A 17,706-nucleotide genomic window follows, 5' to 3' on the forward strand; every position below is an offset into this window, starting at 1 on the left:
CATTCCCTGGGCAGGACATTTGGGACAATCTAAAACATTTTCTAGAATGATTCCCAGATTTTACTGGCCCCAACAGTTCAGTGATACGGTACAATACTGTAAAGCTTGCCCACAGTGCCAGTTAACAGCTCCAGGCAGGAAAGCAGATAGAGCTCCGCTTATCAGTATGCCCATCATTGATACACCCTTTTCACGCATTGCCATGGACATTGTTGGCCCACTAGAACAGAGTAAAGCAGGTCATAAGTACATACTTGTAGTTTGTGACTATGCCACAAAATATCCTGAAGCCTTCCCCCTGAAGAAAATAAAGGCTCGTCAGATTGTTAACTGCCTGATTCAGTTGTTTTCCAGAGTAGGTATCCCAAAAGAAATCATCACAGATCAGGGGACCAATTTCACTTCTAAGATGCTTAAAGAAGTATATAGTTTGTTAGGGATCCAGGGTGTCAAGACCAGTCCTTATCACCCACAGACTGATGGCCTTGTGGAGCGATTTAACAAGACCTTAAAATCAATGCTCAGGAAATTTGTGAATGAAACAGGGTCAGATTGGGACCAATGGCTCCCATTTTTGTTATTTGCCTACCGAGAGGTTCCACAAAGTTCTACTGGGTTTTCACCATTCCAGCTACTTTATGGGCATCCTGTCAGAGGTCCAATGGATGTTCTGAAAGAAGCTTGGGAGGGTTCGATGTCAGAGCGGAGGTTTAGTGAACTCTCACATGTCCTCAAAATGAGAGACAAGCTAGAACATTTCCAAGAACTTGCTAATAACAATCTGGCCCATGCGCAACAGCAGCAAAAACAAAGATATGATAAAGTGTCAAGAAGAAGAGTCTTCCGTGAGGGACAGAAAGTTCTTCTACTTTTGCCAACTTCTGAGAGCAGTCTTCTTGCAAAGTGGCAGGGGCCATATGAAATCACAAAGAAGACAGGCCCAGTCACATATGAGCTTCATTTACCAAACCGTCGAAAGAATCATCAAGTGTTCCACGTCAATCTTTTGAAAGAGTGGACTGACCAGCCACAGGACTCAACATCCATGTGGGCATGTACAGTTGTGGATGAGGAAGAGCCTCAGGAGCAGTACTTCCCTTCTTCAGCTGTCAAAACTGTGTTTCCAGATTTAAACCATTTGCCTTTGGAAAGACGTCAGGAGGTGCAATCACTTATGACCAAAGAACTCTTCAGTCTAAAGCCAGGTCGTACACACCTCATTGAACACAAAATCACTTTGCATTCTCCAGACCAACGGCCAATTAGAGATACCACTTGCCGTATCCCAGCTAAGCTATTGCCTGAGTTGAAAAGTGAGCTGGAGGAGATGCTGGCTGCAGGAATCATTGAGCCATCGCACAGTGAGTGGTGTAGCCCTGTTGTGCTTGTACCAAAGAAAGATGATCCTAAGCTTAGATTTTGTGTAAACTTTTCCAAGTTAAATTCTGTGTCTGCTTTTGATCCTTATCCAATGCCGAGGGTTGATGAACTAATTGATCGTTTGGGAAATGCTAAATTTCTGACTACCCTTGACCTCTGTAAAGGTTATTGGCAGGTTCCCTTGACAGACTCATCTAAGGACTTAACAACATTCAGAGTGCCGAGTGGACTGTTTAGATTCACAGTGATGCCCTTTGGTTTGCATGGAGCACCGGCTACATTCCAAAGGTTGGTGGATCGAGTGTTGAAGGGTGCAGAACAATATGCAGCTGCCTACATTGATGACATTGTTGTTTATAGTGGTACATGGGAAGATCATCTGAAACATCTTGCTGATGTGTTTCGACGTATCGCAAATGCTGGACTTGTCATAAATGCCAAGAAATGTCACATCGCCAAGCCCGAGGTGCAGTACCTGGGTTATGTAATAGGGGGTGGAGGCATTCGCCCTCAGGTTGGAAAAGTGGATGCAGTTGCTGCAGCCAAACACAAAGAAAAGGTTGAGATCATTTTTGGGATTAGTAGGTTGGTATCGTCGACTAATTCCAAATTTTTCCTCAAGAGCAGCTTTATTGACTGACATGACAAGAAAATCTAGTCCTACAAGGATCAGGTGGACGAAAGATGCTGAGGATGCATTTAATGATTTGAAAGACTGTTTGTGTCAGAAACCTGTTTTGCAGTGTCCAGATTTTAACCTTCCATTCACAGTACAAACAGATGCCTCTGAGGTGGGTCTGGGAGCTGTTTTACTGCAAGGAGAGGAAGGGCAGCAGTTGCCTGTCCAGTACATCAGTCGAAAACTTTTTCCAAGGGAAATGAGGTATTCGACCATTGAAAAGGAGGCATTGGCGATTAAATGGGCTCTAGACACCTTGCGATATTATCTTGTTGGGAAAGAGTTTGTTCTTGAGACTGATCATCGTGCTTTGCAATGGATTCATAATACGAAAGACACTAATGCCAGGATAACAAGATGGTATTTATCTCTCCAGCCTTTTCGTTTCCAGGTCCAGTATAGACCTGGACATAAGAATGTCATTGCTGATTTCCTGTCCCGTGACTCAGAGGAGTAACGGTCTTAAGGGGGGGGGGGGGGAGTGTGACAAAGTGGGTGAGAAGACCATTTGTCTACATTCTTAGTTAACATTCTTGTTTTGATTTAACCATATTTCACATGTAATCTGCAATAGGCAAACATCTACTATCCCGGGTTTGTTTATGTTCTGCACTTTTACAGATTATATAATATAACATCTTGGTTTAAATCAATTCATGCAAGTTTGTTAAGTTAACATGTTATTTATTTCAACTGTTAATTTGTATTGTTTGAACTTACCTTTACCTACCTGTCTTCCAGAAGCAAAAGGAGGAAATGTAGTTCTACTTCCTGCTTTATACCTTCTGGGTTCATCTGAGGTCACAGGAAGAGACCAAGGGCAGGAGGGGAAGAATTCTTATAATTTAATAAAGTTGATTTTAAAGGGTTTATAAAGAAATAGATTTAATGTTGTGATATGTATTGATTACACCAGAGTTTATGTTGCCAGTCAAGAGGAGTAGTAGAGGATGAATATAATCATGTTCATCTCACCTACCTACTGAATGGAATAGTCCAGAGGAGAAAGTGTTTGATTAAGGGGACTATTTAAGCAGACGAACTCAGGTGTTTCAGAAGAAGGGTTCAGGTCAGTGTAGCTGTGTGCAGTTTGACCTTAATTTCCGTTGATTTAAGTTCAGTTATGTTTATTTGAATTGAGTTTATTATAGAGTTGAGTTTCTTATTTGTTTCTTTGTAAATATTCTTGGGCCACAGAATGGTGAATAAATCACTTGCTACACTGGACAGCATCAGTCTCCTGCACTTCTTTGACCGCTTAAGTCGAGTCCTACCACAAGGAGGATCAAGCACATATCAAAGGGAGAGGTGGCGTTACTAATAACTCTCTCAGTCAATCACATCCCTCGGCTCCTTGCTCTGAAGCAGCTGTTCCCATCCAGTGTAAATATTCAGTTAGGTCGACAAGTTTTTGACAGCTCAAGACAACGAGTCGAAAAACTGAATTTCTGAATGTATTTACATTCATCAAGTCCCTGTTAGTATGAACTACATTACCCAGGAGGCTTTATTTAGTAATGGACTACAGTATCCAGCAGCTTTTGTGCAGTCATGGGAGCAGCTCCTGACCTCGTTGGCCTGACTTTGCTCCTGGGCTGAGGCTATAGGAGAGGGTTGCTGGGAACTGAAGGGAATAGCCCATCTTGGGGCTGTTATGACTGGTGTCCATCACATAAACCTGAGCTCATGTTCCATGTATAAAATGCTTCACACTCCACTTTGATCTATATTGTTTCTAGCTAGTGATGGGCAAAGCAAGGCACTGAAATATTCGAGGCATTTGTGTGTGTGAATTGTATCAAGGTTTCGAAACAATCTGAAGCCCATCTCCACAGTGACACTTGCCGGCTAGGTCTTGATATCGTCAGATCTTGATAAGGCTGTGTTAACAGTGATGCAGTCATGTCCTGCACAGTTCCAAACAAAACTACTTATTACACCAGACTGTCAATAATGATTTTAAAAACATGATTTGGAGAAATCTTCGCACAAAAAAAGGTGAGAAAAATATTGACCGTTAACGCTAGAAGCTTTAGGTTTTAATTCTAATTAATTTAAATATATATATTTAATGAAAAAGATTAAATGTGTGTCCCTTTTCTTATAAAAAGGGTGACATTTATTATATTTTCACATGCCAATTCTGACCAATCATAACAGTCCATGTCACATTCACCAGTACATTTTTAAATCATCCTCTGGTGAGCGACCTCTGAACCATGACGAAACTTTCATTAACTTTACACTGCTGTGGATGCTGTATCTTGTAACACTGGCATGAACCTGCAAGTCTCCTGTTTATGAGATTTTCGCACCATAGGTGTCAGGATGAATAAAACAAGAAGGGAAAAAAGTTATTTGACATGATACTTGTTCGCCTGTAATTCATGGATATGTTTCTCTGACATTTCTTTTTACAGTATAAATTTATTCTTTATGGCAACACCTAATGTGAGTAACAGGTTATAGTGAGAATGACGTCATATAACAGTTTTTTGTTGAAAGCAGAAAAAACTAGAGACCAGAAGGAGTCAGAGCTAAAAACTCCTCCCGTTATATTTTCTCATTGAATGCAGAGAGGAGCTTTTTATTGAGATATTTTAATCTACAGCACAGCATGCCGCTCTCTCTCTCTCCTGATATGAGTGAATGAAGCTCACCCACCAATCTCTGTTTCTTTCATCTATGTGACAGTCATTCAATCATTTGAATACTATATTTACATATTATTTATATATCTATATATGATATTCATTTAATTACACTTTTGATTTCAGCGTTTAAATAATTGGATAGTAATAATATAATATCTTATAATGTATTATCATATATAATAATTGGATATTATTCTTCATAATCCACAGTGAAAATAATAATGAGAGCGAGGGCATTCTTTTCTTTTGCACATGCATATGTAATATAGTAGTATCGAAAACATTCATTCAGTAGTTACCCATCCAAATCACTCTCGCTGATAAAAATAAATAAATAAATGTGAATCATTGCACCTGGCAATAACTAGAAGCAGCAGATACGCCACCTGCTGAAACTGCAGGAGTCACAACAAAACCTTGTTTAATCATGGTCACGTGACCTGGGTGTTTTGAACAGCGCTGTAGAGCAGCGTTTCGAAACATCGAAACTTCGTTGTTCGAAACGGAAGCTCGACACAGTGCCGTAACGTCTGTTTCGAGCTCCCATCCCTAGTTCTAGCCACCTTCTTAATTGCGCCTTGGGGATAAATAAAGTCTCTCTGATTCTGATTCTGATTTGGTGTATGTGCTAGTTAGCGATAACTGTATACTGTATACTGTATACAATAACTGTTATTGTCCTGCTGCAAAACCCAAGTGCACTTTAGCTTGTGGTCATGAACAAATGGCCAGACATTGGTTCCCTTTACCGTAGCGAGTCCTGAGGCAGCAAAACAGCCCCAGAGCTGGGCTGGAGCAATAGGCAGGGTACACCCTGGGCAGGTCACCAGTGTGTCACAGGGCTAACACATAGACACAGACAACCATTCACACCTGCATTCACACCTATGGCCAATTTAGTTAACCTGTCCCCACTAACTGCATGTCTTTGGACAGTGGAAGGAAGCTGGAGTACCCAGAGAGAACCCACACAAACACAGGGGGAAAATGCAAAGTCCACAGAGACAGAAAGACCCCGGCCTGATGGTGGAATTGAACTCAGAACAATCTTGCTGTGAGGCAATAGTGCTAACCAAGTGCTTTGCGCCTTTTTTATTTAATTAATGTAAATGGTAAAATGGTAAATGGCCTGTATTTGTATAGCGCTTTTCTTTAATGTACGCATATTTAAACATCAATTTTATTATCTGAGACCACTAATGAATATACTTCCATCCATCCATCCATCTTCATCCGCTTTATCCGGAGCCGGGTCGCGGGGGCAGCAGCCTAAGCAAAGAGGCCCAGACCTCCCTCTCCCCAGCCACCTCCTCCAGCTTATCCGGGGGAACACCAAGGCGTTCCCAGGCCAGCCGAGAGATATAATCTCTCCAGCGTGTCCTGGGTCTGCCCCGGGGCCTCCTCCCGGTGGGACATGCCTGGAACACCTCACCCAGGAGGCGCCCAGGGGGCATCCTTGTCAGATGCCCGAACCACCTCAGCTGGCTCCTTTCGATGTGGAGCAGCAGCTGCTCTACTCTGAGCCCCTCCCGGATGGCCGAACTTCTCACCCTATCTCTAAGCGAGAGGCCAGCCACCCTTCGGAGGAAGCTCATTTCTGCCGCTTGTATCCGCGATCTCGTTCTTTCGGTCACTACCCACAGCTCGTGGCCATAGGTGAGGGTAGGGACGTAGATCGACCGGTAAATTGAGAGCTTCGCTTTTACACTCAGCTCCCTCTTCACCACGACGGACCGGTGCAGCGTCCGCATTACTGCAGCCGCAGCCCCAATCCGTCTGTCGTTCGCGAGTGATGAATATACTTGTGTTATGCAATATGTGTGAAGCACTTAATCACAATTAATAGTACACTCTTAACAATTTTAGTGAAAAGTTTCATTTCTCAAAACTTGTATATGAATTTATGAATGTCTCATTCTCTGTTGTCCCATTTTGTCCCCTATTTAATAACAGCACTGCAGATGTAAGGACTCTTTTTTTTGTAGAACCTGATAACGTATGCTATCCCATCATGACTGAGATCACCAGAAGCTTGTGTGATGGCAGCTATGTTATTCCTTAGTTGTGTGAACATTCTGCTTAGCCTCCCATCATGTCCTTTTAAAAGGGTAGGAAACACTGGGATTAAATTAAATCATGACCATCCACTAACGATGAACTTATAATCAGTCCCACACATGTTCATATGCATAAGACTGATAATAACTGATAAAGACTATTCACAGGGGTGTTGACATTCAAAACAGGTGGTCTGGGGTTCGAGCTATTATTCCAGCTCTTAAATGGTAAACGGCCTGTATTTGTATAGCGCTTTACTTGGTCCCTAAGGACCGCAAAGCACTTTACACATTCAGTCATCCACGCATTCACACACACACTGGTGATGGCAAGCTACATTGTATCCACAGCCACCCTGGGGCGCACTGACAGAGGCGAGGCTGACGGACACTGGCGCCACCGGGCCCTCTGACCATCACCAACAGGTGAAGTGTCTCGCCCAGGGACACAACGACCGAGACTGTCGGAGCCGGGGCTCGAACCGGCAACCTTCAACAAGACGAACTGCCAACTCTTGAGCCACGATCACCCTATCGCTCTTATTCCCTATTAAAAACCTTACATTTTGTTTGAATTTTCCTGCCTCCTGCATTATGGGTCCATTAATGCACACTCCACAGAGCTATATTGTGACTGATGTTGCTTTTAGCTCAGTAAGCAAAGCATGATGTGTTGCTCTTCTGAATGCGTGGTCACTTTTGGTCAGTCTGACTGTGCTTTATGTGCACCCTAATTCAGTTTCCACAGATTGTTTAGAGGTCCATGTGCAGCCTTGTTAGTAACCTTTAGCATAGCCATGACTTGACACTGTGAAAGAGCCTCTTGTCTTTGTATAGCATTTTGAGTTTGACACTTTAACTCAGTGTCAGTGTTTCCCACTGTCCCAGTGTTTCATAGTAATCAGTGTTCTGGAAACTTGAAGGGCAGATGTATTTGTAATAGCTGGCTGCAAGATCTTTTATTTGGACAAGCTTCAGATATTATGATCAAATCTACCTGAGTATCACCTGAGTTTTACTAAAGGAACAGAAGTCAAGTAAATCAAACCTATAGTTTGCTGGATGTGAAACACTGCATATCTCCTTTATTCTACATTTGAAAATGTGTCTAAATCCTCAAACTGTTTGATTATTTCCAGGTTTATATACAAACATGACAGGTACTTACACTTAAAAGATATTGCAATGAGGCTTTCCGGGTGTATTACAGAGGTTATAACCCAGAATACCAATGATATTATGTGTTTGATATTATAAACAAGTGCAGTAAATGAATGTGAGGTGGAGACTTTGTATTGGAGCTCTGGGAGGGTTGGTGTCAGTCTACACAGAGCTGCTCCCACACAGCAGCATGGCCAAACTAAGAACTCACCACCTACTTGTACGAGTAGGTGGAGAAGTAGAGATAGACAGACAGATGGATGAAACAGACACACATAGAGAGACTGTGTGTGTCTCTCACACTTTCACTGTGCATAACAGAAAATCCTAATGGGGTCCTTCAAACCCATGTTGGACAAGCATCCGGACCAACATGGGATATGTCAAGAGAACACTTTTTAGGAAAATAACAACCAAAGAAGTCATGCACATGTCACAATTTTATATAAATTTACATTGTTAAAATTATAACTACACTCTCCAATTTTTTGGTATTTTAACAAATGTCTATAGCACGACATGTATAGATAGATATGCTGTTACACAGGCAGCCTGCCTGTCAACCCCAGAATAATTGTCAGAAATTTAGTCACAGAACAGATGGAGCTCAACTGTTGAGGAGCACAGCCACATGTAGGGTGTAAAAACATCTGTGAATAAATGCCAACTAACAAGATAGTGGGAAAAGCAACAGCCAAAGTTATGTTGGTGAGGCTGTGTAAGTGTGAGTTTAAGTGTGATTGTTGGGGTTTTCTCCAGGATATTGTTGGGTATTTACCTTGCAGTATAAAGTCCTTTGAGGCAACTGATAGGTTTGTAGCTTGAACCTATTCGCTGGAACGTTGAAGACAATATAATTACACAGCAAGCAAGACACGAAGTAGGCAAAGTTCTTCTTGTTACTCATGCATGAGGGAGACCTGCCTGGAGCCAAGTGTCGTTCCACCACTTGACCTCCGTCAGACTCTCAGCCAGGTTCCCCATAGCACTCCTTTTATTGTGGTTACATGAATATGCATAGGGTCATTAACATATAACATCTTACATAGGTATACATGTGAACAAAGAATACTGTGTGTGTGTGTGTGTGTGTGTGTGTGTGTGTGTGTGTGTGTGTGTGTGTGTGTGTGTGTGTGTGGCTATTCAGCTACTTCATTTACTTTAGAGAGTGAATTGTGCAATATTTCTTTTACAGTACATTTTCAAACCAAAGGCTAAGGCCATCTATTGCTATACTGTATTCTGCGGACCGTCTCTTTCTTCCTCTTTCGCACATGTGCACATGCACACATAAAATTACACAAATCACAGGTTTCCTATTCACAGTCATTGTGTATTACTTGCAGCAAGCATTAACAGTGTCAAAAATGACGTGACTTTCTCCTATTTAATAACACTGACTAACATCAGAGGTAATGGAGTGAATGGATGCAGCTTGACTTTAAAGATAATACAGTCAAATGGAGCTAGTATATCAAAAGACTCCCCATTACAGTAACTATGCATCTCCTGTGGTTTCCTCTCACTGTATTGCCACTTAAAATATGTAGCAACAAGGAATAAGGTGACAAGGCTACCTCTTGGCAGTCTGGGTCTGTCTGAATTTCAAAGAAGCTCTTTGAAAGGAGGTTGTTTTTATTGGAAGCATGAGTTGGTGCAAAAATAAGGGCCAAAAAAGAGAAGAATTGATTCTGTTGGTATTGCTGGAAAAGCAAGAGAAAATGGGCTATAGAAGAATTTTTTCTGACTTAGTCTATATTTTGTTGTCTGTGCACCACATCTGTTTTGTACCAAGTTGAAAAGAAATCAACAGCCTTTTCCCCTTTTTCTCTTTGTATTTAATTTCACTCAGCCTTTGAGGTTCTGATGAGTGAATAACCATGAATAACCAATAGAGAATGAAAAAGCTAGAAACGTCAAATGTCTCCTTACCTGGGGTGGCAGAATTGGAGCTGCATGGTTCAAACTTTTTAGGCATAATCAAGCATTCTAGGTTTTATCGACAAACACAAGAACACAAACAACAAACAACCCTACAGGAGCACTGAGAGCAAAAACGTGTCAGCCAACCAGAAGCGGGTCTCTAAGGTTACATGTTGTATTTAATCCCCTGAACCCCCAATAGGCCCGATGGAAGAATTTTGTTGATGTCTTGGGCTGTCTACATTGTGTGTGTGTGTGTGTGTGTGTGTGTGTGTGTGTGTGTGTGTGTGTGTGTGTGTGTGTGTGTGTGTGTGTGTGTGGTCAGAGTGTGACCCCATAAATGACTTCCCTAAACCTGCTGGTCTGGAAGTCCAACAGTTCATTTAAACAAAAGGCACTTAGCCTAAAACAAATATAGCCACGTTTATCCTACCATAAAACAATAAAACAAGGTACGACCTCTTCTCATGCTCCCAGGATGTAGGTGTGCATTCCAGTGTGGAATACACACCAAGCCTTTGCAGCCTGTTAAAGATCACACATCCTATCACTACACAATCGATTATACACCTCTAAGCATATATGGTTAAATATTTCTAAGCATAAATGACAATCAACAATACAAAACCTAACAGCAACTGTTGTTGTGATTTGGCCTAAATTGAACTGAACATTTACAGAGACTGTAACTGAACTCAGCTGTAAAACTAGCAGATTCAAAATAGACCAAATCAAAGCAGCAGGTTGAGAATTTATTTGGTCAAACTTTAAAATGCTCCTTTAAGAGTTCCAGAAAACTAGGTGTGTAGCACTCTGTGACAAGTAAACTGATCCTGATAAAGATAAGCAGAAGAGAACGGATAGGTGGATAAACCATTAAATCACTTTTAAAAGTAGTTACAGAGTAAAGATAATTTATATCTACACTATATAGAAGACTTAGAGCAAACTCCTGCCTGGAGTAGCCTGGAGAGAAATGAGTAGGATCTCTTGTGTGGGACTGCAAGGCCAAATGGTAGAAAGTGGTGTGATGCCAGGAGCATTTCTACTCTCTCCAGCGGCTGCTCGCCACATCAGCAAACCCTCATCCCTGAACGATTACCGGCCAGTTGCACTGACCTCGGTAGTAATGAAGGTGTTTGAGAGGCTGCTGAAGAACATCATCTCCTCCTCCATCCCAGACACCACAGATCCGCTGCAGTTCGCCTACAGATCCAACAGATCCACAGAGGACGCCATCGCCCACGTCCTACACACCACTCTCAGCCACGTGGACAAGAAACAGGGTAACTATGTGCGAATGCTATTTGTTGATAACAGTTCAGCGTTTAACACAATAGTGCCCTGCAGACTGTTCACAAAGCTCAGGGATCTGGGACTTAACAGCCGTCTGTGTGCATGGGTGTTGGACTTCCTCACTGGCAGAACTCAGGTGGTGAGGGTGGGCAGGTGCTTCTCCAACAGCATCACCATCAACACAGGAGCACCTCAGGGATGTGTCCTCTCGCCACTGCTCTACTCCCTCTACACTTCAGACTGTGTGGCCACCCATGGCTCCAACACCATTGTGAAGTTTGCTGACGACACAGTGGTGTTGGGTGCCATCTCCAACAACGATGAGGCGGCCTACATGGATGAAGTGAAGAATCTGGCATCGTGGTGCCAGGACAACCACCTCCAGCTGAACGTCAGCAAGACCAAGGAGCTGGTGGTGGACTTCAGAAGGGGTCAGCACAGAGACTACACGCCCATTATCATCAATGGAGCTCCAGTGGAGAGGGTGCAGTCCTTCAAATATCTTGGTGTCCACATCTCCTCAGACCTGACATGGGCTGCCCACATTCAGGTCCAGACCAAAAAGGCTAGGCAGCGCCTGTATCACCTACGACAACTGAGGAAGTTCAGGGTCTCTCCAAAGATCCTCAGGATTTTCTATACAGGCGCTGTGGAGAGCATCCTCACACAGAACATGACATCGTGGTTTGGGAACAGCTGTGTGAAGGACCAAAAAGCTCTCCAGAGAGTGATCCGTACAGCAGAACGCTGCTGCAGGATTGCTCTCCCCCCGCTTCAGGACACCTACACCAGGAGATGCCGGACTAGAGCAGCGCAGATACTGAAGGACCCGTCCCATCCTGGCAACAAACTGTTCCAACTTCTGCAATCTGGTAGAAGGTTCCGCATCATCCGGGCAAGGACAGAGAGACTCAAGAGGAGCTTCTATCCCCAAGCCATCCGTGCCCTAAACACACACACCCGCCCTCTCACATCATTTATAATTGACTGAGACAGGACTCTCTTCCAGACACTCTAAACCAAGGCACAATGTACATTTCAAATTCCTTTAAATTTAAATATGTTTATATTGTCTATCCTGTAAAATAGTCAGATGTCTATTCATATTAATGTACAGAATTCACCTGCTTGCTGCTACTACTGCACATTCACCCAGTGTATATACTATATATATATATATATATATATATATATATATATATATATATATATATATATATATAATGTTCTTCCTCTACACCCCCCCCCCCCCCCCCCCCAATTTTTGCACATGTCGAGGAGCGTGTCAGGCTACATTTCACTGTGTGTTATACTTGTATAACTATGCATGTGACAAATAAAGAACCTTGAACCTTGAACCTAGAAGAAATTCAGGCAGAAATGTAACAGACCCATCCTCTTGTAACAACATTTTATTTCTTAGTGATGTAGAAGCGTATCCTCTGATGGGCTCAAAGAACGAAAATTTTGTGGAGCACATGTATTAGCATTCACTAGTGCCAGAAAGGACTGTTGACATGGGGAAAAAAAAGAGGGAGAAGGTACTTGAACCAACATGGGCTAATATGGTTGCAAAATTCTACTAAAAGTTTTCAGAATGAAAAATATAAAGCAGACAAAGCTGACGGGAATGTGTTGGCTGTACCTCCCTCTAGTGGACTGTTATTGTTAAATACTGAAATAGTCTGAGCTGTCACACCACTGCTTCCCTTTTTCCCTACTTTAACACATTCATTCCTGAAACTGACTGTTATCCTACCCTAATGTTTATAGCTTTGATTCTGTCAATTCCACTACATTGGTGAAACAGGAAACCACTGTGAGCACAGAGGTTTCAGCACATGTCACCCTTGACTATACGCTTGCTTAAACACAGTGTAACATATGAAACAGGCAGTTGTATGTAAAAACACAGCTTGATGTCAAAAACTACAAGGTCATAACAAGTCTTTGAATATAATTTCTGTAAAAAGTAGTGCAGGCTGTGTTATTTAATTTGCTTGGATTAATATCTAAATGAAAGAGCAAGATAAAAATGTTATTTCTTTTATTTTATTGTAATAATGAGAGTGAAGAACTGAATGGTGGTTAATTAATATATCCATAATTACACAGCATTTAATTTGGTACCATTTTCCTAGTTACAAAAAATCACTGATAAGCAAGTACAGCATAATTAAGTGATAATAACATAACTGATTATAACAGTACAAGGCTTTGTAAAGGCTTTCGTTAATCAATGTACTAAATGGTCATGATAGTAAATTAATTTCATGCAAACTGGCATATGGGTAAGTTACATGTGTCAAATTAATTGTACCTTCAAAAATATCTGTTGGCAAGTGACAGATACTGTGTCACCATCAGAGTCAGGAATAAGATGATAAACAGTATACGCAGATATTTTTGGAGTTACTTTTGGGTCACTCATTCAACAAGCTACATCAATCTGTATTTGCTCCAGCAAATAACATTTGGATAAATTGGTGAGTTGAAAAACATACTATTATAATCCTTAATGTGTTTCTATGCTTACATTACATGATGTTCATTGGTAACAGACAGTATCACCTAACGCATTCCAAAGTTCTGGAAAACTACATCTCACAGATCCAGTTTTGTTCAATATTACAGTTCTCATCATTCCAATCACCGACGCCTGATGCGCGGTGCCAAAACTCCACACAGTCTTGGTTTCTCCCATCATAGCTGTTGGGCTGGCCTTTACCCCAAAACCTACAAGAGATGGGAAATATCAAAGTCAGAATAAAAATGTCCTTGGATAAGCAGAACTTTACAAAAAAAACAAAAAACAAAAGATATATATTAAATTTCCTACGTTAAGGTCACTGGAGTTCCATCCACCCATTTCCACTGCCCCTCTACTCCTTCATCAGTCAGTCCAATCCAGACTTCTTTGTCACTGCTATACAAGCCATTGATGAAGGTCTATTAAGAACGAGACATGCAAGTTACAGCAAATGTTTGTCATACAAAAGGATCAATTTAATTCAATTTTATTTATACAGCACCAAATCAAAACAAACAAGGAGCTTTATATTGTAAGGTATACCCTACAATAATACATACAGAGAAAAACCAAACAATCATATGACCCCCTATGATCCAGCACCCCGGCAACATTGGGAAGGAAAAGCTCCCTTTTAACAGGGAGGGGCAGCTTTCTGCCACGACCGGTTGGGGTGAGGGAAGGAAGATGGGATAAAAGACATGCCGTTGAAGAGAGCCAGACATTAATAACAAGTATGATTCAGTGCAGAGAGGTATATTAACACATAGTGAGTGAGAAAGGTAACTGAAGATTATCTGTATTTGTTTCTAATTTATCTATATTTGTCTCCCTATTGTTTTCTCTTGTTCTTAACCGATTGTGAAGCACTTTGGTCAACTCTGTTGTTTTTAAATCTGCTATACAAATGCATTTTGAATTGAACTGAATTGAAGAAGAAATACTCAATGCATGATGGGAATCCCCCAGCAGCCTACACCTATTGAAGCATAGGGAGGATTCAGGGTCACCTGATCCAGCCCTAACTATATGCTTTAGCAAAAACGAAAGTTTTAAGGCTAATCTTAAAAGTAGAGATAGTGTCTGTCCCCTGAATCAAAACTGGAGGCTGGTTTCATAAATGGGAAGATTGCAGATCAGACAGCACCAATCAGTAGTTTTATACGAAGAATGGATAATAACATCTTCAAAGTTAGTGACCTGTTGGTAATACATAGGAGAGAAAAATCTAATAAGCATTGGTGATGAAAGAGTGAGCAAGTAGACTTTGAATATTGTTATAATATCTGTATTAGCAAAGCTTTCTGTTTTTTAAGGTAACATTTTTATGAGTATGTCATTTATGTCATTATGATTATGTTATTGTGTTAGTTTTATGAAAAAAAAAAAAGACTTAATAAAAAAACTTTCAGGAGCTGAAATTCATAGCATGCGTTGTCAGTTGATGTACTGGTGAAAATGGGGAGGAAAAAAATGAGTTCAACTTTAAGAAAAGAAAATTACCTCAAATACTATATATGGAGAGAAGACAAATGTAAACAAACCATTTCTTCTTTGCTTTTTATTATTGCCAGGTCTGCTCCTCTGTTCTGGCAGTCAGTTCTGCTCCTTTCCCACGTTTTTTTGCTAACTGAAGTGAAGTAGCAGCTGTACTCAAACTTCTTCCAGCCAGTGGGGCATTTCTTCTCTGTAATTTACAATTTTTGTTGATCAATAACCAAACACTGGGGCAAAAGTAAAGAGATGTTTGATAGCTGTTTTCTTTTTGATTACCTTGCATTGTTGCATTCAGTCTGTTAATTTCCTCCAACAGCTTTACTCTCTCAGCAGTCAGGTTTTCATTATTCACCTTCAGCAGGTCTCTTTCTGATGTTACATTCTGAAAATTGCTTTGAAGAGCGTTTTTTTCCTTAACCAATGAGTCATAATTAGCCCGCAGGACATTTTCTGCTTTTTTGATTACATTGTAGGTAGACTGAAGATGCTCAAGTTGTACAGTCAGATTTTGGTGACCTTTTGCTAACTTGTCCTTCTCAGTTGTAGAGAAGTTGTAGTTATCTTGCAGATTTTCCACTGTCTTAATCAAGTCGTTGTAACGATTCAGCAGCTGCTCTCTTGATCCGGTTACATTGTTGAATTTGTTCTGTAAGTTGTTCCTCTCTTTGGTCACAGAGTTAAAACTGGTCTGCAAGTCATTTCTTTGCTTGAGGACTGAATCATATTGTTTTTGTAGCAAGTCTTTGCCTGTAGTCAAGGCATCATTGTTCAACTGCAGCTGGTTTTTAAGAGTTTCTAGCTTTTCAAAATTTTGGTTCAAAGCAGCGTTACTGTCCTTTAACTGGGCTTGGCTTTGTGTAAGCTGCTGTTTTTCCTCCATCAGTAAATTGTAATTGATCTGCAACCGTTCTCTGCTTGTAGATAAGGAGTTGTAATTTTCCTGTAAGCGATCATAGCGTATCATCGTATCCTGTTTCTCTTTTTGCACAGCTTTTATGTTTTGCTGCAGGTCCTGATTCTGCATAGTCATGGCTTTTGAGCTATTCTGATAGTCTCGTTCCACATTTTGATCTGTTGGAGAGGAGTCATGACAGAGGTGAGGACAATCAATTTATTTCACCTTGATATAAGGAAATGTTAATACTTAACAGACAGAACAAAAAGGTAGACTCACAGTGGATGCTTTGACCTATGACACCAGCCAAAAGGAGTAAACACAGCAACCCCAGGCACACTGTGGCAAGCTTGAAAGGACTGGTTCTTACTATATAAACTGAATGACGGATGGCAAAGGAGAAGGAGAAACTATAAGTTGGTGAAGCATGTTAAGGAAGTTGTGGTTTTAGAGGGTGGTATTGCAAAATTACACTTTAAAAAACATTCATCTTGCATAAAAATGGTTAATTCCTCTTTCAAAATGTACCTAATTCAAATATTTTTAATAAAGCAACTTCAACCATATGTGCTTTATACAATGACTGTTAATGGAATAAATAATATTATGTTCGCTGCAGCCTCAAAAGTGTTCTGTTTGACTTTAAATACAATATATTCACATGAATGCTGTTATTTTGATAAAAGGACATATTTAAGTTAAATATTCATCTAGGTGCATTTTGGTTCCACCAGTTCCTTGTGCAAATAATAAAGAGATGAGACTGCATGGTGATGTTGTGCAGGTACTAGCCAAATGGTTGATTTTTCTATAAAACTACTGCTTAGCACTATCGTTACCAAAAAAGCACACCTTCAGCCACAGGAAGGTTACCATTTCCCAATTGCTCCATGTAGATTAAAATTTTCCATCGGAGCCAAGCATAAAAGTTGAGAGCAGAGCAATGTTATGTATTTGTGATTTCCTTTAAAAAAAAAAAGACAGGAAATTTAAAATCAAGGTTCATTACCTGTAGAGTGAAATTTGCTGCCTTCTTCAAAAAACTGCTTGTAGGCAATTTTAGTGTCATCAATGCCATGTGTGGATGCATGGTACTCGACACTCATCCTTGCATCTGCCTTAAAAGCTGGAGTCCAATCTGTGAAATCAAAAATGTTTTATGTGAAATAGTTTTCACTATAATAAATCCCCTCCCTTTCAAACTATTTACACTGAGGTGTTGATTGCTTTTAAAATAATATAAGGTTAATGATAGATAATCAAATATATATATGCCTAAACTTTAATGAATGCAAAATATAATTGAAATAATCCTTACCTCCCCTTGCAGATCAAACAAAACAAAATCAATGGACGAGCTGGAAATAGAATGATGAGCTTTTTCAGTTTGAAGAGTTTAAAATCTAATCTACTTCCTTTTTTTTTTTTTTGCTTATAGGGCAAACTTTGGGGGTATTTTAGGAGGTGGAGCAAGAGCATACCTCTTTCCTGAGTGAGTCAGCTAGAAATGATGGGAAATCAAAAGATAATCTAAACACATGTGATGAATTTTAACAGTGCATTGCACAGAACACAAGGCAATTATGATAAACTTAATATTATAGTGTTTCTGATTTAATACCCACCAATAAACT

General features: G+C 40.6%; 1 protein-coding gene across 1 annotated transcript; it reads right to left on the minus strand.

Annotated features, from left to right (window-relative positions):
* Positions 1-13,686: 13,686 nt before the first annotated feature.
* LOC146631165 (uncharacterized) lies at positions 13,687-17,443 on the minus strand. The gene is made up of 7 exons (XM_085356390.1): positions 17,391-17,443; positions 17,082-17,210; positions 16,352-16,450; positions 15,454-16,248; positions 15,225-15,367; positions 13,990-14,099; positions 13,687-13,886 (listed from the first exon to the last, which is right to left on the minus strand). The coding sequence occupies exons 2-7, from the start codon at positions 17,176-17,178 to the stop codon at positions 13,748-13,750; spliced, it is 1,383 nt and encodes a 460-aa protein (XP_085212516.1). The 5' UTR covers positions 17,179-17,210; positions 17,391-17,443; the 3' UTR covers positions 13,687-13,747.
* Positions 17,444-17,706: the final 263 nt, after the last annotated feature.

The sequence above is a fragment of the Diplotaxodon limnothrissa genome, linkage group LG6 (genome assembly GCF_057381915.1).
Source record: "Diplotaxodon limnothrissa isolate DT_005_m linkage group LG6, D_limnothrissa_male_GT1.1, whole genome shotgun sequence".
In the NCBI taxonomy this organism is placed as follows: domain Eukaryota; kingdom Metazoa; phylum Chordata; class Actinopteri; order Cichliformes; family Cichlidae; genus Diplotaxodon; species Diplotaxodon limnothrissa.

Excerpts from the sequence above, each read along its gene's own strand:
- LOC146631165 (XM_085356390.1), bottom strand. The coding sequence starts at position 17,178 with ATGAGTGTCGAGTACCATGCATCCACACATGGCATTGATGACACTAAA. Across the intron at positions 16,451-17,081 it reads CAGCAAATTTCACTCTACAG|TTTATATAGTAAGAACCAGT; the intron begins GTAATGAACCTT and ends TCCGTCATTCAG. Across the intron at positions 14,100-15,224 it reads TAAAAAGCAAAGAAGAAATG|ACCTTCATCAATGGCTTGTA; the intron begins GTTTGTTTACAT and ends CGTTCTTAATAG.